The 22,562-nt window shown below is 53.5% G+C and overlaps 7 protein-coding genes across 7 annotated transcripts; 2 read left to right on the forward strand and 5 right to left on the reverse strand.

The window, feature by feature from the left end:
- Positions 1-449: 449 nt before the first annotated feature.
- On the reverse strand, positions 450-1,259 carry J7T55_015556 (uncharacterized protein; the record flags this gene model as incomplete). The annotated part of the gene is made up of 1 exon (XM_053139800.1): positions 450-1,259. The coding sequence occupies one exon, from the start codon at positions 1,257-1,259 to the stop codon at positions 450-452; it is 810 nt and encodes a 269-aa protein (XP_052997278.1).
- Positions 1,260-2,134: 875 nt separating this feature from the next.
- Positions 2,135-4,148, reverse strand: J7T55_015557 (uncharacterized protein; the record flags this gene model as incomplete). The annotated part of the gene is made up of 5 exons (XM_053139801.1): positions 2,135-2,866; positions 2,949-3,100; positions 3,415-3,433; positions 3,662-3,752; positions 3,808-4,148. The coding sequence occupies 5 exons, from the start codon at positions 4,146-4,148 to the stop codon at positions 2,135-2,137; spliced, it is 1,335 nt and encodes a 444-aa protein (XP_052997279.1).
- Positions 4,149-4,270: 122 nt separating this feature from the next.
- On the forward strand, positions 4,271-6,413 carry J7T55_015558 (uncharacterized protein; the record flags this gene model as incomplete). The annotated part of the gene is made up of 5 exons (XM_053139802.1): positions 4,271-4,306; positions 4,767-5,444; positions 5,530-5,579; positions 5,633-5,926; positions 6,026-6,413. The coding sequence occupies 5 exons, from the start codon at positions 4,271-4,273 to the stop codon at positions 6,411-6,413; spliced, it is 1,446 nt and encodes a 481-aa protein (XP_052997280.1).
- Positions 6,414-7,850: 1,437 nt separating this feature from the next.
- On the reverse strand, positions 7,851-9,094 carry J7T55_015559 (lcohol dehydrogenase i; the record flags this gene model as incomplete). Its single annotated transcript, XM_053139804.1, has 2 exons — positions 7,851-8,851; positions 9,037-9,094. The coding sequence occupies 2 exons, from the start codon at positions 9,092-9,094 to the stop codon at positions 7,851-7,853; spliced, it is 1,059 nt and encodes a 352-aa protein (XP_052997281.1).
- Positions 9,095-14,486: 5,392 nt separating this feature from the next.
- J7T55_015560 (gluconolactone oxidase) lies at positions 14,487-15,097 on the reverse strand (the record flags this gene model as incomplete). Its single annotated transcript, XM_053139805.1, has 4 exons — positions 14,487-14,518; positions 14,658-14,702; positions 14,866-14,931; positions 15,025-15,097. The coding sequence occupies 4 exons, from the start codon at positions 15,095-15,097 to the stop codon at positions 14,487-14,489; spliced, it is 216 nt and encodes a 71-aa protein (XP_052997282.1).
- Positions 15,098-16,589: 1,492 nt separating this feature from the next.
- Positions 16,590-18,380, reverse strand: J7T55_015561 (ctin-related protein 3; the record flags this gene model as incomplete). The annotated part of the gene is made up of 7 exons (XM_053139806.1): positions 16,590-16,655; positions 16,708-17,541; positions 17,598-17,684; positions 17,741-17,787; positions 17,840-18,067; positions 18,136-18,158; positions 18,346-18,380. 7 exons carry the CDS (start codon positions 18,378-18,380, stop codon positions 16,590-16,592), a joined length of 1,320 nt encoding a protein of 439 aa, XP_052997283.1.
- Positions 18,381-19,438: 1,058 nt separating this feature from the next.
- Positions 19,439-22,011, forward strand: J7T55_015562 (threonine aspartase; the record flags this gene model as incomplete). The annotated part of the gene is made up of 3 exons (XM_053139807.1): positions 19,439-20,292; positions 20,360-20,559; positions 20,630-22,011. 3 exons carry the CDS (start codon positions 19,439-19,441, stop codon positions 22,009-22,011), a joined length of 2,436 nt encoding a protein of 811 aa, XP_052997284.1.
- Positions 22,012-22,562: the final 551 nt, after the last annotated feature.

The raw sequence follows: 22,562 nt of genomic DNA on the forward strand, positions 1-22,562 counted from the left end.
TTGGATTCTGAGCTTTAAGTGTCCTTACGTTCAACCTCCATCATGGGGGTCAAAAAATGAGCCGCTCTATTGAATATACCTGCAGTCAGCACTTAAAATCACATCTTCTCGCCCATAGGAAGTATTGTTTCCCATGGATAGATTGACAAGAAATGGATATGAGTGCCAGTGTAGTTCACTGCGTCGAAACGTTGACATAAATAAACTCATGCTCCTTGCTTAAAACCACAATAGAGTCCAGTAATTACCTTCGGATTCACCGACAACGGTACACTTTTCATCTTCAGAGGCATTATATGTTTCTAAGAAGTCTGAAAGAAATGTACTTGCACGTAATCGATCTATGATAAACTTTTCGCGAAGCACAGTATTTGCTTCCAATATGTCCGAACTCATACCCATGTTTCCCACACAGCAATCGACCGAGCAGAATACGACTTGAAGTGATACTACCTAGCGCTCGACGCCGTAAAGCGCTCGACAAGAACCTGCGAACACTCCAAAATCCCCTCTTCATCAGCTTCGGTACCGCACGAGCTGACTCCTCTCACTTCAACCTTCCACGGGACTCCGTCCGGGCCCCTCAAGCCCTCAAACTCCCGCCTGAGCTCCTCACCCAGGCGCTTGTACCACCCCGCGGCCTCCACATCAGGCACAATGCGGTAGTACCCGCGGGCGGTGCGATCACCAAAAGCCCGGGCGTCCAGCGCGCCCGCGCACCGGCTCAGGTCAGCCAGCGTGACGGACCTGAGGCCGCGGCACCTTTCGGCCGCCTCGCCCACGAAATGGTCCCAGAGATCGTACCAATCCCGCCGGGGGGCGAACAGGTCGCTGTCAAAGATGAGGTGTCGCGCGGCGAAGGGCGTGCGGCGCATGTATACCCCCATGAAGGCGCGGAAGTGCGTCTCGTGCGCAAACATGGCGTCGATGTCGCGGTCGAAGGCGCGGGTTACCATGCGATGGTACGAGTTTGGGGCGCGCGACCGAGTTGGAAGCTTCTTCTCTGTGCGGATGCGGACGTGCTCTAGGGCGAATGCGCGGGCCTCGGCGTTGGTGTGGAGGAGGGCCGGGGGCGGGATGGGGATCCAAGGGGGCCCGTCGTCGGCGCCCCAAGTGTTGGCCGTGTGGTCCCATCTCGGGAAGGTTGAGGCCTTGTAGGTGAGAACTTGGGGGACCGTGGGTGGGAGGGCCTCCTCCCATACCATGCGCCTGATTTCCCACGGAAAGTTGTTGAAGCGTGAAAAGGCTGGAGTCTCCATGAATGTCCGTTGTGCTTAGGTCAGAAAAGACCATTCAAACTTTTGTTGTGTTTGAAAATTGGAGCATTCATTTTAAAGAAAGTGAGGTCGAACAGCATCATATGTACCAAGAGGCGTCGAAAGGGGTGGTCCTTACTGACCGACGTGAAGTTCTGATGTTGTGATATTGTGTTGGTATGTCTGTGCGAACTTACTCGATTTGGGTTGCTGCCTGGCATCCAAGGAGATGTGGATAATCAGTAAAGAGACTGCCCCAGAATATTATAGGCAGAAGCAGAGACCGGTGGCGCTGATGAAGTCACAGTACATTTGTAATTCTGAGGTCTTTAGCAGCATCTGAATCGAAGAGCGGCTCAACTGCTGTCTAAAGGTGGTTTTCCCGGCGCCTTCCATCTATCTTCTGCTCCTCGAACCTAACATTTCCTTGCTTTGTCACGAGATGACATCCCTCTCAAGGCCAAGGCACTCAAGCAATGTATTAGCATTCCCCTCTCTCGATGAAGTATTGCTCGTCATAGCATATTTGTAGATGTGGTCTGATCACTGGTTTAACTTCTGGTTCAATTCCTAGCTCAACACATTACCTCAATTATCATGCTCGATTAAATTACCAGCAATTACTCAAAGCCGTTGACAATTTTCCCACACCGATTTGGCCAGCAGGCGTTCTCTTTTGTGCTCACCTCACATGCGTCCATATTCGCAATACGGATACCGATTGGTTACGAAGTTATGCTCGCAGGCTTGCGTTCAAATCTTCTCAATTCGTATATAAACGTCGTTTGACATCCTAAAGAAGGAATTGAGAGTTGATGGTAGTTTTGAGAAGATATCACACGTGAAATGGCTAATTTATGAGGCCAGATGAATCTCGACTACAACCTCACAACCTCAAATCTCAACCAGCGGTGCTCCTCGTCGGCAAAATATCTCCCTCCAGCATCGTCAATCTCCTCTTCGACAACTTTGACATCCCACTTTGTCTCTGTCTCTCTCCCTACTTGTTCCCACATCGACTTAAAGCTCCCGACATCGTGCAGATAATTCGTCCGCTTTACACCACCGATGCGCCCCAACGGGCCCTTGGGCTCTTCCTCCCTCGGCCCGCCAGCGGCCAGACTCACGCCCCCAGACCGGCCCACCAGCAAACTCCCAGGCCGCGCCCTTAGAAGCGCAACAATGCGCTTACAAGCACGCACCTGCGTCGGCAATTCAAAACAATGCAGGAACATGCTCGCATGCACAAAGTCCACCTCACCCTCCCAAGCCCTCAGCGGCGAGGCGTCCGAGTCGTCGAGGAAATTAGCCGCCACGAATGTCTTACCCTGAAGTTCACAACCATCTGTAGCCAGGGGCAGCGCCTCCGAATCATGGAAGAGGTCGTGGCCGCATGCCATCAGCCCCGCCTGCAGATCTGTTCCACGCAGCGAGGCAGCCGGGGCGCCGTCCGCGATGAGCTTCCGGATGTCCTGGGCCAGACCGCAGCCCACCTCAAGATAGACGCTGGACGGGTCGGACGCCAGGCGGTTGAGAATTGCAGGATAGGCTGGGTATTTGAACAGAGCTAGCTCAGCGAAGAGGTAAGAGCCCACGCAGGGGAAAGGGGCCTATTGTGTGTCAGCGGTTGCACTGTTGTCGGAGTTGAGGTGAGTTAGCTGTTCGTACGACTCTCCAGGCCGTGTCCCTTACTGCTTGGACGTGTGCCTCTACGTGCTCCGGCTTGACCCTGGCATATTCTGTGACTAGCTGGCGAAATTCAGGCTGCAGTTGGGGCGGCTCATGGATGTACCACGGGACGGAAGTGTCCAAAAAGGTTTTCATGGCTTTGATAAATCCAAAGACTTTAACCGAGCTGTGATTAGATGTGTGTAGGGGGAGGTGCCACGTTACGGGATGATATCAACTCAAACTAGAGTAAATCGAGGGCTTAATGGGACAGTCTGCGCCAGCTGGGGAAGAAGATGTGTTTATATGTTTTTAGTTCAGAAAGTGCCTGTCTCGCTCCGTCTTATATGAGAGTTCTGATTTCATTCAGGATGAAGCCGGCCGGATTCTCTCCCGTCTGCTCGCCGTAAGCATGAAGTTTAGTAGAATATGTCCCTAGTTTCCGCAGATCACCCATCCACTCGGGGCCGGACTCTGAGGGTGATCTCACCCGCATGCGCGTCTGAATCCTAGTGTAACATCTCGCTTTTCGCTCTTCGCTCTGGTACTCAATTCCGACATGACAGCGTGACTTTCGGCTCGCGTCTAAATACGGCACTTGGTCGCTCATGGTTGCAATATGCCCAGCACAGCACAACAAGGTATATACAAGGCAATCCTGCTCATCCTTTCATAAGTTCAATGAGCCTTCATCACAGATATCACTCGGTATTCGCCTACTTCTTACTAAAGCGAACCAATGGACTACCCTTTGCAATATCACGACTGAGCGCCTCTATGCTCTTGTTGCCCATCATGTCCAACACGGCAATCTCATACCCACAGTCTCTGTGATACGTCAGTCAGATGTATGTTGATTATGAGCACATAGAAGGATCAAGACTCATTTCTGAACTCCATCGCCACCAATGAATCGACTCCATAAGCATGAATCGGCTTGCCAACATCGATATCCTCGACAGGGATGGCCATCGTCCTTCCTAGCCGGCGCACAAGCGCATTACAGACCAGACTAGCAGCAGCATCCAGGTTCTCGGCAAACTTGAGCTCATTAGATATACTCGCACCCTCATCCTCATCCGTCCTTGCCCCAGCCGCGCCGCTGCCCCAGGCTGTGCAGCTGGGCGAATAGAGGCGTCCACATGAACGTCGAATCAGGCAGCTCGCGGCCCCGGAAGTCGCCCGACGTCGCGAGCCCGATGGTGACTTGTCCGCCGCCCGCATTGAGCGCTCGCTGCTGATCAACGTCGGCTGCCGAGCTCAGCTTGAGAGATAGTGCTATATCTATCCCTCCTGCGAGGTTCTTCCCGCGTCAAGCTGGATTGCGTTTCGCCATCCGACTCGACATGCCCAATCTCGAACTTGGCCGTGGCGCAAACGAAGTGGCCTTCTGGTCACCCAAGCCCGCGATGTCTAGACGCCATTGTATGCGGAAAAGGTGGTGGAAGCGTAGGACGAAGGATTACTCGCCTACGAGGACTGATTAGCGCATGCCTTGGCGCTCATTGGCAGCAATTGAAACACGCAGTGCAGCCACATATCACAGATGCTGATAGATACTTGATGTGAGAACGCCACTACTCCTTTCTTAGCTCGTTCTGAATAAGCGCAGCTTCCCCATAGGAGTTCCGCACCCTCCTCAGCTGGGCCACGGCGTCACACAACGCGTGGATATAAAGCTTTTGTTTTAGCTTTTCAGCTATGCTATATAAACATGATACGGTATAATTTTGATCTGTTATCTCAGTGGGTGGACATCAATACGCTGGGTGCGCAGGTTTTCTATTGCAGTAGGAGGGATCAAGATGCAAGACCCTTTTCATAACTGACCTATCTCATCAGGCGTTCTCCCTTCCCCTCCACGTGCAACGATTCAGGACTTTTAAGGACCTCTTCATTATGGCTGAATTGTCTCCGGACGACACGGCGCCTGTTACTGCTGTTGATTCTACTTTATCCCGAGGCTCTGAAGAATCGGAACACTCGGCCAACGCCAGGCCTTGCGATGCCTCAACAGCCAAGGCCATTGTTGATATCGCCAGCTTCTTAGGCGGTGGGAGGAACCCACCTTTGACTATCCAAGATTTACTTGCTGTAATGGAAAGATTGAGCCTGGCACTGAGTACAGCTTCGGACCGGGTGTCCGACCAAGAAGTTCGAGGAGCGTCAACGGCCCGTCTCAGCAGCGCAGACCGCAGCGTCATGGAATCGATTTGTTGGAAGGAAGCTCAACGGCTCGATGAAATCCATGAGGGGAGGGGCCTCAAAGGTGACAAGAATGAAATCTTGAACCTCATCGCTAACAATTTTGTGAACTTTCCGCACTGGACTTACCAGGGTCCAATCTTCCAATTCCATCTGCGCCCCGAATCAAAATCGTGGGATAGACCCTGTGACCGTGTGGTCATGTCCAAACACAGCGAGCAGCAATCGATTCATAAGATTTTTACGCGGTTCAAGGCACAACACGACTGTGAACTGATGCCTGGTATCCCCACTCAATGGTGCCCGCCACAGGACGTAGGTTTACTTCCTTCTATTGTCCTCACTGAAGCCTGTTTTAGGCCAGGGGATGTGAATGGGGTTGACCGATGAGGCAAACTAGGATCCAAGAGTTGCCCCTGGCGCTTTGAAGCACGCTGCAGGAAATATCTGGTAAGTCGGCAATTTTGATTACATTCAATAGTATATGCTCTGATGGTTTGCAGGTGGATAACCGATGACCCGAAAAGAAGCCAGAGCTTCGGCGTCGGCCTCGACCGCGGTCGTTCCAGAACGATGGACATCAATGCTATTGCTTTCCTCGCAGAGTGCTTTTACAAAGACTGTCCGGGCGAAAGCAGACGGAATGAGGATCAAGCTTTTCAACAATTCATCGTATCGTTTTCCAACATATCCCACCATTTGGCGAAACGGTCTCTGCACAGAGTCTATTTCACGGGTAGCTCCGGACTTCCCCGTTTGGCATTGCAATATCATTCAAGCCACCTCGCGCCTGTCGGGTCAGTAGGGATTCCGACGCCTTCGCTCGAAACTGAAGGATTAGTACTTGAACGTCAATTCTTTAAGATACGGCGCGTCTCACATGTTCTCACGCAAAGTTGCGGCGAGAAATCGCATGAGGACCAGCATTTCGCAGAACGTATCTTGTCGATATCATTGACGATGAACCAGCATGGGACCTTTCAACTCGTCGCTCTTGGCGACATAGACGCCAACGTGGACACTGATGAGGACAAAGAATATGCATTTAGGAAGGATAAGAAAACCTTGAATCTCGACCTCTATGCTCTGGGAAAAGAGACCGGTCTGACCCATTTTCTTATTGCTCTGATATGGCTGATGGAGACTTGGAATCAAGGCTGGAATGACACTTTGGATGGAATCGACGATATTATTGGCTTCCATGTAAGTTCGGGTGCAGAAGACCTTCCTACCCAGCCATTGATCAATGCCCATGGTGTTGACATTGATGTGCTCATGACTTGACTTAGGGGGACCACACTTTTGATGAAGATCAATTGGAGAGTCATATCTTTGACAGCTCGAGCTCGATGGCCTTGTCCAAACAGTACTTCACAGTGCTTCAATTATTGCGTACCGCCAGGCATCAAATTGATATGAACCTTGCAGAGTGGCAAGCATTTTGCGGGAAAGATCGAGATTATGACAATGTAGAACTTTTCATGGAGGCGACATACGGACACAAAAATGTTATGAAAGAAACTTTCAAATCCTGGGAAATGCAACGAGATAAGGTAACGCAGCTGTTGAAAGTGCAGACGGAACACCTGAAGGGACGCATCGATAGAAAGATGGAGGAAGTGGAATCACTTCGGGAAGGGGTACGGCCAACCATTTGTTTTCTTCTGGCTTTCGCGTCTTTGAGTCTCAGTCCCGATGGTTTTCAATTATACTGACAAGACCTCTTCAGTTATTCAATGCAACATCACTTCGAGAAGCGATGAAAGGGATGGCCCTGAATCGTGCGATCTACGTTTTCACGGTTGTTACCATTGTATACACCCCGCTTGGGTTTATGGCTGTAAGCACTTCTCACTTAAGAATAGACAAAGTACTGAAGAGGCTTTGCAGGCACTATGGGCATTGCCCATTCTAAATACCACTCCAGACGGTCAAAATACTCATCCATCCCCGGTGGGCCTTGTCACCTCTTTTGCTATTGTGCCGATTGTAACTTACATTGGTTGTGGGTATTTGACTTGGTATTTCACTGCAACAAGAAGTTGGAAGTCTTTTATTAAAGATTTGCAAGACTCCTACTTGGGTTTCCGTGGTTGGCAGTTCCAATACGCTTTGAAATGGATGGCCAAGATCAGGTTTCCAATCAGACTTAGGAAAACAGGGTCGACGAAGTCTGATCATGAAACAGCCTGAGGACAGCAGATGCACTACAACGAGTGACAACCCTTCGGAATTCTGTGCTTACTCATTAATATATTTCTGTTGAATGTAAGGCAGGCTCGTTACCGATCAGAGAACATAATGTTGTCGGAAGCCCATGTTCCTTGCTCCTTGTACTAGAAAATAACCATCCCCTGCCTATTCGTGGAGCATTATTTCCCGACAACTCGTCATAGGCAGCAGCCGAATTACATTATAATTCAAGAGTAACCAAAAAAGATTTCACTAATTCGAATCACTCGAGGTAGGAACAGAGATTTATGCTGAAGTTTTGGTATTCATTCCCAATCATTATATGTAGCTCTCAAATGTCACATCACCGCCGCCACAACAGGCCGCCCTTTTCTTGGTATTTATGTACACGACGAAAGGCTTTCAAAAGAAGACCACCCTGCCCCGGAAAAAGAAAATCCCAACTCCATAGTGAAAACTCCAGCCTTTTGCACAGTCATTGTCATCTCCTATTTCTTTCTTAGGGAGGTGAAAGGCGCGGCGACCCGCTTATCGGCTAGTGTCGACGACGTAGCGGCCGACGATGGTGCCGTCGGCCATCTTGTCGAATATGCTCTGCAGCTCACTGAGGCCGACAGTCTTGAAGGGGGCGTTGACGAGACCGCGGGCGAAGAAGTCGAGGGCCTCCTGGGTGTCCTGACGGTTGCCGACGTAGCTGCCCTTGATGGAGATCATGCGGACGACGCTCTCGAAGACGGGAGCAGAGATGCGGGCGCCAGCGGGCAGGCCAATGCAGATAACACAGCCGCGGGGCCGAACATAGTCAGCGGCCTGTTGGAAGGGCTTCTCGGAGACAGCGAGGAGGATGGAGGCGTGGGGACCCAGGCCGTCAGGGGTGGCGGCCTTGACGTCGGCGACGAGATCCTTGGAGGTGAAGAAGTCAACGTAGGCTGAGGCGCCCAGCTCCTTGGTGGCCTTGCCCTTCTCCTCGCCGCCGTCGATGGCAATGGTGTGGATTCCCATAGCCTTGCAGTACTGCAGGGCCATGTTGCCCAGACCACCACCGGCACCGGCGATGGCGATCCACTGGCCGGGGCGAACGCCGGACTCCTTGATTCCCTTGTAGACAGTGATACCGGCGCAGAGGACAGGTGCGACAGCCTCGAGGCTCACGCCCTTGGGGATACGGGCCACGTGGGCAGCCTTAGCAACAGCGTACTGCTGGAAAGAACCGTCGACGGTGTAGCCAGAGAGTGAGGCCTCGGCGCAGAGGGGCTCGTCGGCGGTCATGCAGTAGGAGCAGGACAGGCAGGAGCCGTTGAGCCACTTGATGCCGACCTCGTCGCCCTCCTTGAGGTCCTTGACGAGCTCGCCCTTGGCAACGACGACACCAGCACCCTCGTGACCACCAACAAGGGGCATCTTGACGGGCAGGGGCCAGTCGCCCTTCATGGCGTGGAGGTCGGTGTGGCACACACCCGAGAACTTGACGTTGACGAGGACCTCATCGGGACCGGGCTTAGCGACCGGGATCTTCTTGTACTCGAGGGCTGCAGATTTGATGTTAGCCTGAGGCCTGTTTTGCGAGGTGAAGTGAAAGTGAATTGTGGATTGAAGATCTGCACAAATAGTGGGGGGCGACCGTCTCGGGGCGGGGAGGAGGGGTGGAGGAGAGGAGAGGGGCATAGTTGGAGGAGGAGGGGGAGCTTGGTATAGCTTTTGAGGTCACACTTACGTCCGCCGACCTGCTTGCAGACCTGCGCCCACTGCTCAGTTGGAATCTCGATACCCATGTTGTTTGTGTGTGGTGATGTGTAGATTTGGTGAGTTGACAAGGTGGCGGTAACGTCGGAGCTGATCTGCCTTGTATAAGCTGGCTGCTGCCTGAGGTTGAAGAAGGGCTTGGTGTTCTTAGGACTATGGTTATGATTATGATGATGATAAAAGAGAGGAGAGGTCGAGGGTAAGAGGTAAGGTCGGAGGGCTTGGACAGATTTATATCTCTGCTGTTGAAGAGCAAGGTGGGGAAGGCGCGCTGTACAAGTCGGTGGTGTGGCGGCAGCCAAGGAGGAGGAGGAGGAAAAGATGGACGACAGGGTTGGCAGGGGAGACGCGCGGGAAGCTCGAGCTCGATACATGATGCAGGTTGCGGGCTGCAGGTTGCAGGTTGCAGGTGGGCTTAGGCTTGCTTGGACCGTGTCACTGGTGTCACCGGCGGTTCGTTCACTTTGGTTGGAGTAGCTTCGTTGGAGTATGACGATCCTGGGTCTGGGTCTGGGAACTGGAACCGGGTCTGGGTCTGGGAGTTCCCTGGTTTGTGGTTCGTGCTTCGGCTGGTTGCATGCAATACAACACGACACAATCCGAGATACAGTAGGTACAGTACGGTTACGATGTGACAGCCTGGCTGCTGTGGAACAGTAACGACAAGGACAATGGCTCAACGCTCGATGCTCGATGCTTGATACACGGGAGGAGGTGGAGGGGCCCGACGACGAGAAGAGTGGCGCTCGCCGGGTACTTACTAACTATGCCAGGGTCGGAGAAATTCTCTGGTAGGCTCCGAATGTCTGGTGATGGTGGTGACCTGTGTGAGGAGACTCGAGGTTGGCGATGCATGTTGGGCGTCGTACGATTCCCACGCGCGGTGGGGCTCCCGACTAAGAGCTATGTCAGATGTCACCTCACTTTTCCCGTCTGGCCGGCCCAGCCCTGTCGTGTCGTATCTGGCCCTGCATCCATCCATCCAGCCATCCATCCATCCCCCACTACAACAAATCCCGCCAGTACATACTCAGTACTGTACGTACTTAGAGCTGACAGTGGGTGGCACTGCGCGCATGCATGCATGCAAGCTTTTGGTCCAGGGGTTGGAGGGACAGACTGTGCTCAGGCTAAGGCTCAAGCTCAGACACATGGACTACATACCCAACCCACCGTGACACTGGCTGTATGTACATATGCACCGATTACATGGGGGCATGGCATGGTACGGTGTGGCATGGTCAGACCATTACGCGGATGCTTTCCTGGGCATTCGCTGGGCTGGATGTTCCCCGGCTGCTGTTGGGATTCTAGAATCAATGAATGAATGAGTGAATGACTTGTCTGTTGCATCGTCGTTACCGTTTGTCTGTCTATCCGTCCATCTGTGTGCCTCGCCGTTGATGTCTGTTGCCTGCATGGGCTGTCCAATGTTTGGGGAAACTTCAGCTCAAACGATCTGCCGCAACTCAATGCACGAACATGAACAGGGCGGAGCTGCAGAGCTGCAAAGCTACAGTGCTGCGGTCAGTAAACGCTCTCGGGTACATGGGTACTTGGGCACTTGGGCATGAAGATGGACATGACATGGTCGTGCTTCTGCTTCGTCGAGACTGTATCATGGTAACACGACGTCCAGGCGGTTGTCCTAGCGCGGAAGATGGCCTTGCGAGCCGGACTGGCGGAGCCGCAAATCCGCTGTCGCTGAGACCTGGGACTGGGAAGTATCTGATCAAATGTGGATGCGTGCCTGACTGGTGATGCTGGTGCTTCTCAGAAGATGACGACGTTGGTGGTCGTTTCGATGCGGCTCCGAGATTGGAGACTAGCAGCGTAACAGTAGACTAGGCTACGTAGCAGATAGCAAGCAGTGGCCCATTCGGACGATGGGCGGATGGATTTGGGAGGGATCGGAGCGGTGGAGGGGTGAATGGGTGAACAAGAGGCATTGATGCTTCGGAATTGGAAGGGACCTAGGGCCCAGGCCCCCGCTGTCAAACGGCGGAACAAGCCAATCACCCATCCCTGCCACAGCCCGTTTTAGAAGTGACAAGAGCGAAGGTGCAGGGTGGTTTAGGGTGGTTCAGGGTGTTCTAGGGAGGTGCAGTTCTGGCAGTGTGGGATGTGGCTTGATTCGGCCGGGTCGTTCCTACTGGGCGGAAACATCATCATGCCAGCCAGGCCAGGCTGCAGGGTGCAGGTGCAGCACCAGCAGGCACACAGCGAGAAGCTGCCACCGGATAACGGCCGCAGCCGTGGCGTGGTTTCCCAGCAAAAATATTTTCTGGCCCCCTTTCCTCAATCAAACTGTCAAAACTGGCAACTGTCATCTACGCCTCTCGCTGCTTTCCTCGCTTGAGCGAATTTCTTGATCCTTCCCTCTGCTTTGACTCAGAGTCAGTCACGGCTCCTAAAACATGCCGATACGATGCTCAGCGGCAACGTGGCCTGTCGCGTGGTGGCGAGTTGGATCATCCCACAAGAACCCATTGAGGAGGGTCCATGTTGGCCTCTGCTGTTCCTGTTGTCGGAGCTGCACTTTCAGGGGCCGACTGTGCAAGCTGGCTGCATCGAAGGAGCTACCCCTCCATCCACCCTGCCATTCACCCCTCTCCCACCTGCACCTCGAGCTTCCAACCACAAACCACAGGCCACAGAACCCTTGTCATCTTCCTCTGTATGCCTCATCTAAGCGAGCCATCAGCCCGGCCGAATCGTGATCCAGCCCCGACGACTTACTCGTGATTGACGCCAAATTGCCAGGGCAGGCAGGTAAACAGGTAGCCATAGCAAATGATCGCCCACAGTATCAAGTAAATGGCTAAGCTGCCAAGTAGATAACCTTGCTGCAGTCTGGCAGATCCGAGGCGATGGCAATTATTATGGGACGGCCTTAGACTGCTGGATTGCCCTTACGTGGCCAGCCTACCAGCTTGGGCATCCCAAGATCGCCCGTACCCGCTTCCAAGATTTATCGTGAGGCCAAATCAAGTGGTCGTGCTTCTAGATGGTCAATGGGCAACAGAGATGTCCTGGCAGGGTCAAAGTCGACATCACGTCGAACTCAGCACAACGGAGAGCTGCTGAGCTCCTTCTTCCGAGGTTGAGATTGACCTGACCAGGGCATGCTGGTCCCGCCCCATGGGGAAACAAAAGCCTCTTCCCCAACCGTGCCCACTTCCGACTATGTCTCTCTGCAGCTTTACCTTCAGCTTCCCCACAACCGCGCCTCCCTGCCTGTCTGCGCCTGGAGGAAAGGATATGCGAACTATGGACGAACGGAAGCACGTAGCAGCAGCTGAGTAGCTGGCTGTACGAGCCCCAGACCCACATGGAAAGAAATCATGCATGCAGGAGTCGGAAACGCCCTGGTACAATCGAAATCACTTATCTCTCTCCTCCTCCTCCTCCTCCGCCAGAGGGCGATTGACGTCCGGGTGCGGCTCCGCCGGAGGAACGGGGGCGCTTAACATGTAGCTAAGGAGAGCTCCAGACAGCTGGGCAGCTGTGGACAGGACGTCCAGGAGAAGGGACCTGGCATGGGCGGGGTTCAAGGGTCCTGATGAGGTTGATCAGACGCAACCATCAGCTCATTCCCCAGACGTTTGTGCTCCCTTAACCCCTCTCTTCCCTTCTTCCCCGCTACCCTCCTTGCTTTCCCCAGATCCGACTCGACGGGAGGAACTCATGCAATGCTGCGACTCGCTTTCCCATCTGCCTGCCTGTCTGTGTGTTGGCGCGTCTCTCTGCCCCAGACTGTTACTGTGACGCTAGGCCAAGGCTATCTGCGGCTGGGCTAAAATGGTGTGGCAGCATGCGGATCCGGGCCTTAGGGCGTGCTTAGACCAGACTGGGCGTTTGCCCTGGCGCTGCGCTGCGTACGGGGTAATGCCGTGGACGATCTACAGTATCTAGATACCAAGGCAAGCATCGCACTGCCCTAGCTGGTTACGCGTTGGACGTGGTAGTATTTAACATGCCATGCTTCGTGCCATCCCACCTGACCACGTACCTGGGTAGGTGGTATCAGCCCGCCCTGGCGAGGTGCTTGTCGTGCAGATCCGGTTGCGCTGGTCCGGCTATTCTTGTCTGAGCTGGCTAGGTGTGCCTACATGTCCACAAGAGCTAGCATCTTGGTAGGCTGGAGAGCCTTTTCTCCGGCAAGATGGAATCTGGATTGTCATGCTGCCCCGGGTAGATAGATCTCTTGGTAGACCGACCCTGGCGACAACCGACACCCGAGCTGGGGGTCTGCGCACACTGAGCACTCGTGCGCGTTGGAGGCTGGGGATGTGGCAGCGAAGATATGCTGCGCTTCAGATCTATGTTACACATCACGTACTCTACTGACAGACATCCTCCCTGGTCTATAATGTGTGTGTGGAAATTATCAGCAAGTACTGGGGCAGACCAAGCTGTCGTGATGCAGTTGCGCGTCTGCCTCCTTCGTACAACAACAGAATCTCCTTGCGTACCTAGGTGTATCAACACCCCAGGGGCTACCTACGTCGCCCACCTGCAGAGAAGCACAGCGTCCCATCAGATCCAGCGGGCCAGGCAGACCCAGACAGATAGCCGAGGGCACATGCAGGGACCAGGACGGCCAACCCAGGCACAGATCCGGACCACCACGGGCCGTCGTGAAGTACTGGTCAATTCGCGCATGGAGCGGCTGCATGTTTCGCTTGTACCGTCTCTGTTCGCTGGTACATCCTCCGAGAGAAATGTAGTCGAGGGCCGGGTGTGTGCGCCCCGCTGGCATGCCTATGTACATGACTGACTGTTGGGTACCCGGCTTGCTCATGTGCACGCATACATAACCGGCATGGTGTTCATCACGGCCTGCTTAATTACTTTTTTACCTTTGTACTTTTGCTTGTGTTAGCCATTGTCTAAGAATTTTCCTCTGTTTTGCATGTCTATCTGATAGGTAATAAGTTGTCCTAGCCGATTCCGTTGGGTCAAGGTCGAGTTACAGTTTTGTCTCCTAGGTACTTCTATGACCCGGGCTCGGTACTCAGATGAACAACTGGTGAAAGTTGTGTACATCCCTAAGCTGAAAATACTGCATACTGCTTAGTACCGCTCATATCACAACTTCTAAGTGGATCAAGTAGGCACAGTGTGTCCTAGCCAGTGACAGCTACCCAGCACAATAAGCCATTTTCATACATCCGCAGCCATAGAGACCCAGAGCCATCCAGATTAAGAGACAAGCAACCAAGCATGACTTTGGGAAGCTTCTGGCTCAGCGTTCGGTGTTGTGAAGCAAAATTATCCTGCGTGTTGGCATCGGCTATGCAGGGCCAACACGACACATTCGTGTACAACCACCGAACCAATCTTGGGAACATCAGATCCTCCAATTTCGTAAGCTAGTTCTCACCACGGTTTCTTGGCCATTTCAAAAGTGCGCAAATATCATGCAATGCTCCTAAGAGTCTCCCAGTACTCTACAGCAAAGAAGATCCCGGAAGGCTGTTCATGTTGCATGGTCGACACAAAAAGCACCCATCAACATATCCAACACTTTCCCCAAATCAACACACCATTTTGCGTTCCAATCACCCTACTACCAAGGCTGGCACTCACCACCGACGGCGCCACATCTCTTGCCCGTTGTCGAGGTGGCATCGGCTGGCAACAGGGCATGAAATATCAGTAATGGCTCAAAAGAGAAAAGCGAAGAGGGGAGAACAGCAGTGGTGTTTCATTATGAAAAAAGAAAGAAAAAAAACCAGAAAATTATGTCGAACATTGGAATTCCAGAAATAGTTTGGGAACAACTGGCCACACGTACTCTTGCAGATCAGTGGCGTGACGCCGTTGACGCATCTGATGCAATCGGCGTCGCTCCTGCATTCACCTGAGCAAGAAGTCGTTGTCAGCACGGATATCTCGATGTTTGGACGATCTCCTGGTGCTGGACAATTTGTCCGCGTGGCTTAGGGTCTCCTACCTCCTTTGCCGCGTTGTGCGACCGCGGTGCAGGCCAAAACAGACAGAAGGGTGATGATAGTCGGAAAATGCATGTTGATGAATGTATTGAATGGAGCTCGTTGTGCTTGCGCGTGAGGAACGGGGGTTTGCGCTGAAAAGTGATACATTCGTACGCTGAGCGGTTCTTGTTGCCCAGTTCGGCACAGCAACTAATATACGCACTCTCATGAACGATGGTTCTACGGAATATGACTGAAATGTCCCTATACTGACTCAGATGGTGATGTGCCTGGAACTCCACTCCGGGGTTGTTGCGGGTACAGGCGAGTCGAAATGAAGCACCCCCGATGGCTTGGCCTCCGATTTTGAAGCTGATCGCATCTATCTGGGTAAAAAGAGACCCTGTTACATACACTCGACAATGTCCTCAATAGTATCCTTCAATGGCCAATCTGCGACCGTGTAAATAGCCAGGGCTTGGTTTATGTCAAGCTCAATCAACTGAGCATCTTGTCTTTGTTAGAAGTTCAATATATCGTATCATAAATGTGCCGAACATGATTATGTAGGCTACTTCATTGCACGAGGCAAACGAGTAAGTGACTACCCATAATGGTAATTAAGGGCTTGCCGAGCTGTGTCAGAAATCCAACTCCCTATAATGCAGTTCAATTCAAGTCTTGGGGTTGTATTGACATGGCAAATCCTGTACGAGGTACAAGTCATATCATAACTTTGGCCGTAGATGATAATAAATTGGGATATTGGCTCGTGGCTCGACCGAAAGATTAAATGAGAACGAAGAAGCCAATATTAAATGGTCTAGACAAACTCTTGCACCTTTTCCTGCTGCTGCTTGATTCCATAACAAACGAGGTTGAGATATATGCCAGCGAGTCGGTCTTGGAGGTCGGTTCATGGGCTCTGGTGAAAGGGGTCTTGCATTTTCCTAAGAAATGTTCATATTAAGACATATGCATAATATGAGTACAGTGCAAATACAATTGGAAATTTTTAACGTCTATGAGTTCTGCTGGCGGGCCATCTACAAAGAAAGGCGTTTTCCCTTGACACACGTGCGCGCCTTCACGTATCGCACTTAGACCACAAGACCAAATCACGGAGTATTTTGGTCTTACCGAACATGTTCAAGTCAATAGTCCAAAGAGGCTGAAGAAATCGCCATTCGTGAATAAAAACATTGAATGAATTTTCCTGTCTCGAGATAACCCGTAGGCTTCGCAAACCTCCAAGCTCCCGGCTACTGCTCTCACACAGTAAACATCGTCTTTTGGCAACCACCTTCTGCTTGACCTTTGGTAGTCAGGAAGCAGCAGTGATACATTGAAAGAAGCCCGATCGCTCCCAAGTCTAAAAAGTCCATCTGAGAATTAGGCATCCCATCTTCAGGCCCATCGCCAAGACATCCGAGGCTACGGTTTTTGTTTTGCGGTTTGAGTTGCTCAGCCCCAATTCAAAGTTGTTGCGGAGCCATTCGTCGTTTTGTGAAGGGGTGTATTGATTTGCTGTCTGCTGAAATTGAGCAACGTTCTCTTCGCCTCCAATTATCTACCATGAATCTTCTCAAGAACCACCTGGGCCACCAAGAAGGGCAAATCTTCGCACGATACCCGGTCCGTATTCCTCGTACTGTTTTGCAGTTAGCGTCTGAATCTGGACCCTTCAAGACAAATTTTCTTACCTCCGCCTTGGTGTGGCAGTACGACCTGAATTCGGGCGTCTGACCCAACAAGCTGCCTCCAAACCACGGTCCGTGCCTCTGCCTCTTGTGCGTGATAACCTGCACCTCCAAGCCGCCACTCCTCGCTCCTCCGCTGCGCACCTCACTGGCACGGATGCGGTTGTCGACCAGGTGCTTGATGTCACGTTGCAGTCGGCGGCCGAAGTCCTTGTACAGCGTGCTGCCACCGGAGAGCACAATGTTCTTGTACAGACCGCGACGAACGTCGATAGGGCTGGACTGGATGACGCCGTCGACCACGGTGGGCAAGGGCGTCAGGAAATCGGAGCTGTAGATCTCCGGGTTGAAGAAGATCTCGGGCGCCAGGAAGCGCTCGTATCCCACGTCAACGGTAACCTTGCGCCCACCAGGCTGGAGCACAGGGTGCTGCGCGAAGCGTGTGGGGTCACGGTCGAAACGGCTGAACTCCTTGACGATGTCGGGGCAGACATAGCAGTGCTCCTCCTTGATCTCCTGGGCTGTCTTGAGGGAAGAGTCAGGCTCGCCGCGGTCACGGAGGAGGGACTGGACGAAATATGTAATGTCACGACCGGCGATGGGGATCGACTTGATCGAGGAGCCGATAACGTAACCCTCGGCAACGGGGATGACGTGGGTGACACCGTCGCCGGAGTCGATGACAGTTCCGGTCAACGAGCGATCTTGCACCTTGGAGGAGGTCCACGACGCCGCCAGGGCGAGCACAGCTTGGACGGCGATGTAAAGACCTGCACAGTTAAAGGACTCGAAGAAGATCTCGGCGGTGTTTTCTCGGTTCTCTGGGGGGTTCAGGGGCTGTGAAACAACGGTCAGCTACCCGAAGTCACAGCAGCGGCCAACGTGATGCGTACTGGTTCGGTGAGAAGGAAGTGGTGATCCTCAGGCTCTACCCGCAGATATTTGAAGATGGAGTTGGACCAGAAGCGTTCCATGTGATCCTGCCCACAGCGTCAGCCAGCCATCGAATACCTATCGATAAGTTGTCGTCGCATACCCAATTCTCTATTTGTCCATGGCGAATGGGGTAGTGTAGACCGTATCCTGCCTTGGTAAGAAGCTTTTCAGACGAGTTTGCGTTCTCTTTTGGGCTCACCAGGTCCACCAGATGCTGCTATTGCCTCATCGCCGATGAAGAAGTCCAAATCCTCTGTGCCACGTTTCGAGTTCAAGTGGCCGGAGGGGCCAGCACCACCAGTCAGAAAGGAGGGCTTGTTCGCAACAGCAGGACGCCCGGAGCCTGAGCCACCGCTGCCGCCAGCTGGGCCTTTCGTGGCAATCGCGGTCGGGAAGACGAAGGATGGGGAGTCGTTGCCGGCGAAACCTGTACGATGGGACCCGTGTCAATGAGCCGCGGTGAGATCCGGTTGGGACGTGGGGGATCAGTTGTACCTAGCTTTGAGAAACCCGTGCCGCTGGGGTGGAAGCGATGGTTAGCACGAGGTGTACAGAATTGGATTCAGCGGCATGTCTTTCTCTGAATGGCTTCAACGAGGAGGGCGGTGCTTGCTCGCCCAAACCCCCTGGTGGGAGTGGGGTCAGGCAGCTCCAGCTAGGCATGCCATGGGATGTGTCCAGGGGCCGGGGCTGGGATTGACGTACTTGTCCATGACAACGGCGGGTGTTTGGGTAGCCATGATTGCGAAGGTGGGAGCTGCGCACGAGTCTAGATGGGTTGTTGGTGGATGCGCAGCTCTTGTTCGAATTGGCGAGTGGTGATGGTGGTGGTGATGGATGAGGTGGGCAGTAGGTTAGGCTAGGAGGTGCGGTTGCCGTCCTCGAATACGCAACTCGTTATGCGGTCAGAGCCAGCTAGGCTAGTGACAGTAGACGTAGACGCTCAACCCCACCACCCCCTTGACTGCGACCGTTGCTGTGGCGTATGTGTGGCGCTGCTCAAACGGTGGCTGCTCCGTTACCCGTCCACTAGCATTGCCAGGAACGCCAGGACTCAAACTACAACCCGCCCAAGCTCTCATTTCGCTGCATTCATCGACTTCAGGGCCACCTCCAATCTTGTGGGGTTGACTTCCGTTCAAACATAAAATCAATGATACTGCTTGAGTATTACTATTCTTAGAATCTCAGACTCGGTTCCGGTGCTGGTGGCTGATGACAAGATGCTGAATTCTGTTTGTCCATGACACACCGGCAGGCCTGCGCTCGTCCAGGAGCTGCATCTCACCTGCCTCTTCTGGGATATACGAGGCTCTAGTCCGCCTGCTGAGCCAGTTCAAGTGACGTACAGAGGTCTACCATCCATGTGCCACGGATTGTGGCTGCGTTGGTGTCCTAAATACTGAGTGAGTTCCAATATTTCTCTGGTTGATTGCGAACACCACCACCCGCCCACAGGAGCAAGTACTGCCGGCTCCTGTGGCTATAGACCGTTCTTTCGTTCGATCGTTCGTCCAGTCACACAGCCACTCGCTTTATCACCATTATCATTGGCCTCAACCGTTCGTTCGCGTGCCGTATATCTGTCTCATGGCGCGGGATCTCTGGACTCCGAATACCGTCATACCATGACCGCCTGGTCCCAAATATAATTCAGTATTGCTTCGTCTCTGCCGAGCCTCAACCAGACAACAAGCCACTGGGACTCCGGAACCAGCCGGTAAGGTTGTTGTTCAACAATTGCCCTTTGTCTCTTCAAGCTTGTCCTCTCCGCACAGCACATAGTCTCCTTCACACCATGCTGTCCCTTCAGAGCCTCTCTCCCCGTGCCTTGCAGGACTATGGTGTGAGCCTCATGGTCAGCGGCGAAGTCGATTCTGGCATCTCCTGGCAGCTGGCGAACTTCTGCAAAGACGACGAGTCCCTCTGCCAGTACCTCCATGTCATTCATCGCGATCTGAACCCTGAGATCGAATGCGCTGAATCCCGGGTCTGGTTTGTCGAGGGCAAGGTGGTGTCCATCAAAGACTGGCTGCTATCCCGGCGAAGGCTGATTCACTACCCCTTCCCCCATCTTGAGCGCTGGCCAAACCACAATTTCTATCAGAAGTGTCTCAGCTGGACCTACGATCCCCCTCCCGAAATTAGCTTTCGAGACCGCGAACTTTTTGAGCAGCGTTCGACTTGGTCGTTCCGTTTCGCTAACAAGGGCAGCAAAGTCTACTGGCGTAACCACTCCAACGGAGTCACCGTCTGTGGCCCTTCGTCCGATGCTCATAAAGACGCTACTTCTTCGTCCACGCAGAAGCAAAACGCCGACCTTGAAAGTCTTCCCACTTCGCTCAAGGCCCTCCAACTGAAGGAGTGTAAACCTGCTTGGGCTTCCACAAGACCTGCCAACGATATTGCAACCATGGACCCTACCGATCCCAACAACCACTTCTTTGGTCCTCTGGATCCCTCCCAGCCATCGCCTACCTTAGACATGTGGGAGGACCACCTTGGTGTGGGTGCCGATGGTGCTGTTGACCGCTTCATCAAGAAGCGAGTCTCGACCGGCGACCAGCGCCCGTCCATGGCCGTTTTCATTCACGCTGGTGCTGGCTACCACAGCCTCCAGAACGAGAATGTCCACCTCACTATGTGTGCGAAGTAAGTGGTTTCCAATCCATCATCGTGAGCTGTTTCGCGCGAACCCAAATTAACGGACAAATCTCAGGGCTGCCCAAGAGGCCATGAAGTGCATGAAGGGTGGCGGCTCAGCGACCGACGCCATAGAGGCCGCTATCAGGGTCCTTGAGAACAACGAAATCACCAACGCAGGCTATGGAAGCAACCTTTCGATCGATGGCACTGTTGAGTGTGATGCGACCATCGTTGACCATTTCGGACGCAGTGGGGCTTGCGGCGCTGTTCCTAGTAAGTTTACTTGATGGGACGTTTCTCACGTCGCCCCTCGTCAGCTTGCTAACCCAGTTTATGTCTTCAGACATCAGGAACCCTATCTCGCTTGCAAAGCTCGTTCTTGACACCAGTCTGAGAACCCTGACCCTACGACGCGTGCCTCCCAACATCTTGGTCGGCGAGGGCGCCAAGAGGTTCGCCCTGGAGCACGGAATCGCCTTAGTGAACAACAAGGAGCTCGTGTCCAAGAATGCTCAGGATCGTTTCAAGAAGTGGTGCGAGGACCTTCGTAAGGCTCACGCGCGCGCCATCCGACCGGCTCCAGAGGCTTCAGTTCAGGCGACTTCCCCAGAGGAGGCGAAGTACAACACGGTCGGCATGCCCGGCGCTGAGCAGATTACCCAAGCCGATGTTCCCAACGGATTGCAGTCTCTTGCAAGTGTCAAGGCGAGCAAAGGCCTGATGCGCGATCACTCATCTGCTGTTCTTACTGGAATGTGGAACGAGGGCCAGCCCGACTCGCCTTCCGACTCGGCTTCGCCTGGCGCAAACAACTCTGACCCCGTCACTCCTACCAAGCCGTCACCCCTTTCAGCTCGTCAGAACGGAAGTGAAACACCCACAAAGCCCGCTGGAGGCCATGATGTTTCTCGCGCTCTTGATGCAAGAGACAGCCCGGTCAAGGAGTCTCGCGCGAAGCGACGCAAGACCTCTTCCGACAAGCATGTTGACGCCATAGACGGCGTGGATGACCGTTCGGATGATCGCTGGGATTGGGTCGACCGCGAAATGGCCGAGGACTTCTTCTCTTCCCCTTCCAACAGGATCGATCTCACGGAGATGACTGCCGAGCCCGACAACGCCGACCACGACAAGGTCACAGACACTATTGGTGCCATTGCGATCGACGGCCAGGGCAACATCGCGGCGGGCTCGTCCTCGGGCGGCATCGGCATGAAGCACATAGGACGCGTAGGGCCAGCGGCACTCGTGGGCATCGGCACGGCGGTGATCCCGCGCGACCCGGAAGACGAGGATGAGCGGGCCGTGGCGGCCGTGACCAGTGGCACGGGCGAGCACATGGCTACCACCATGGCGGCTCACAAGTGCGCGGAACGGCTGTACCACATGACGCGGGCGGGCAAGGGCGGTGACAACGAGCTGGATGTGCCCAGTGAGGGCACGGTCATGGCTGACTTTGTCACTCGCGACTTCATGGGCCACCCGGGCGTTCGCAACCAGACCAGCTCGGGCGCCATCGGCGTGCTTGCCGTCAAGGTCACTTCCGGCGGTATTTACATGCATTGGGCGCACAACACCGACTCGTTCGCCCTCGCGCACATGGCGTCGTACCACAAGGAGCCCAAGTGCGTCATGAGCCGCCTCTCGGCCGGGTCTGGCCCCGTCAACATCGGCGCGCAGAAGATCTCTAAGAATCACGCGACCGGATTGAAGGTTCGTGATTGAGTTTTTGCATGGCGGTACGATGGGACTCTCGGTCTCGTCGTGAATTTTTGCTACTTGCCTGCTCAGGCAAATTGATGATCCTCGCCTCTGGTATTCTTCATTTGCATTGGCGGCGTTTTCGGCCACTCGATATGTCCACTCGACACTTTCCTGGCCTCTGATGGTTCACCTTCCCTTCGGCTTCATCCGTCATTTGAGCTACGGTCTAGCTTGGACGACTGCTTGCTCTGACGTGAGGAAGGGTATTTCTCGGTGAACCGGCCGGTTTGCATCAAAGCATTGCGTGGTGTTTGCGGACGCATTTCCGGCGGATGATACCCCTGCTATGGATTTCTTCTTTGGCTTTCGGTGGCTGGTTGTTTTCGACTTCGACTCTGCACTACTGGACGGGGTAGCGATGTTATTGTGCGTCTTCGCTGGACTAGCATACGATGCCCTTACCTACCTACCTCGCTGACAGAGGACGTTCGATCTCCGTGCTTTATCGACAAGCAACGGAAAAAAAATCCTCTTATTCTCGGGCCTGCGATGCGGTCTAGCTTGGACGACTG

The sequence above is a fragment of the Diaporthe amygdali genome (assembly GCF_026229845.1).
Source record: "Diaporthe amygdali strain CAA958 chromosome Unknown NODE_5_length_1802954_cov_64_987939, whole genome shotgun sequence".
In the NCBI taxonomy this organism is placed as follows: domain Eukaryota; kingdom Fungi; phylum Ascomycota; class Sordariomycetes; order Diaporthales; family Diaporthaceae; genus Diaporthe; species Diaporthe amygdali.